The sequence below is a fragment of the Ziziphus jujuba genome, chromosome 12 (assembly GCF_031755915.1).
Source record: "Ziziphus jujuba cultivar Dongzao chromosome 12, ASM3175591v1".
Classification (NCBI taxonomy): domain Eukaryota; kingdom Viridiplantae; phylum Streptophyta; class Magnoliopsida; order Rosales; family Rhamnaceae; genus Ziziphus; species Ziziphus jujuba.
Genome location: NC_083390.1, coordinates 17,343,543 through 17,345,159, shown reverse-complemented (window position 1 = coordinate 17,345,159; position 1,617 = coordinate 17,343,543). Strand labels below are relative to the sequence as shown.

General features: G+C 33.7%; 1 protein-coding gene across 1 annotated transcript; it reads left to right on the top strand.

The window, feature by feature from the left end:
* Positions 1-227: 227 nt before the first annotated feature.
* LOC107429147 (protein SOB FIVE-LIKE 2) lies at positions 228-1,344 on the top strand. The gene has a single exon (XM_016039802.4). The coding sequence runs from the start codon at positions 570-572 to the stop codon at positions 1,065-1,067; it is 498 nt and encodes a 165-aa protein (XP_015895288.1). The 5' UTR covers positions 228-569; the 3' UTR covers positions 1,068-1,344.
* The last annotated feature ends 273 nt before the right edge of the window (positions 1,345-1,617 follow it).

The window sequence follows — 1,617 nt, the reverse complement described above, 5'->3', positions numbered from 1 at the left end:
GTGTAACAGATAATTAAAGAAGGCACTGGTTTTGAAACCCATTCAAAAGAATTTCAGTCTCATAATATTCTTTTTTATTATTCCTAATTCTTCCCTTTTTTTTATTTTTCCCTCCCATACTTAACAAAGCTGATCTTTATTTATGAAATAGGCAGAGAAATAAAGTTTATCTTTTTTAATTTTTGACCAAGTTAAGCTGTTTCAGTTATTATTCATGTTTATGAGGCTTGAATATAGTTATCCTGTTTTCTCTCATATTCTTGTCTTGTAGTGATTGAAGCAGTGGAAAACAATGGTGATAGGATTGCCAGGTGGTGGCATGCATTCTGGCAAAAATAAATAATGCGGGGTTAAATGTGTACTGTTTTATCAGATTTTCTTTTGTCCTGTTGTGTAGAAAACTGCTTTTAGTTTGAAAGGGTCATAGCCAAAATATTCATAAATTCAATCCCAGGAGGTTTGTTAGCATATTTGGCTCATTGTATACAGATTGCTTATAAGCATCTTTCAAAGTTCCCAACTTGAAAGACTTTGTTCGCTTTGTTTTATTGTACGCTGAAGCTACAGTAATGGAGTCTTCCCAAGTTCTTGGAGACCCAGAGAAATGGAGCACCAGCAGTGAATCTGGTTGGACTATGTATATTGGTTCCCAAATTAGTTATGATGGGGAAGGTGACGATGACAACAACGATGGTGGTGGTGATGATGATGATGATGTTTGTTTCATTACTGATAAAGAAAAACATGACAAAAGAAACGACAACAATAACGATGATGATGATGACAACAACAACAGCGATAACGACAACAACAATGACGAAGACCATGAGAGTGATGACTCCATGGCTTCAGATGCCTCTTCTGGTCCAACTCTTCAAGAATTTCCATGTGGAAACAAAGAGGATCTTCTCAGGAGCCATGCATTTATAGTGGATCGAAAAAAGTATTCCTCAGGGAAGAAAGCTTGCAAACAGCTGCAGAAGAATAAAAGAGATGAAAGAAAGAATACCAAAGCACAGAAACAACACTCGGTTCGCAAGGCAGATAGTGCTGCTAGTCAAGTTTAAAAGTTGATTGGAATGGAAAAAAAAAAAAAAAAATTGAAGTGTTCAAGTTTTCTTTTCAGATAGATCTTGATCTTCTTCATCAATGGTTGCAGAGTATGTTTTTTGAAGTTTGTCAAAGTCTCTGTCATGCCTGCAGTTCCAGGTTTTCCAAACAGCATGAATGTTGAATCTTAACATCTCCAATCTCATATGGTTTTTTTATTTTTTATTTTTGGTCTTCCTGTTTATTGCACATGTTTATGTGTTACGTGAAACATATATGGATCGATCTTTTTTTTTTTTTAAGTGCTATCTATCAATACTGTTAAAATTTAATCATATTGTGATTAAAAATTTAATCAATGGGTCCTATTACTGCATCAAATGTAAATAAAGTATATGTTATAATTTATCCCAAAAAAAAAAAAAAAGGAAAAAGACCCGTTTCTTACATAAAAAAGCTTCAACACTTTTCGGTTTTTATGTTTTAAAAAGGCAAGACATAGTATTCATTATGAAAGTGAAAGTCTACAAGACTTCCTTCTACAACTGAGTTCTTACCGTATCTTAA

Excerpts from the sequence above, each read along its gene's own strand:
- LOC107429147 (XM_016039802.4), top strand. The coding sequence starts at position 570 with ATGGAGTCTTCCCAAGTTCTTGGAGACCCAGAGAAATGGAGCACCAGC.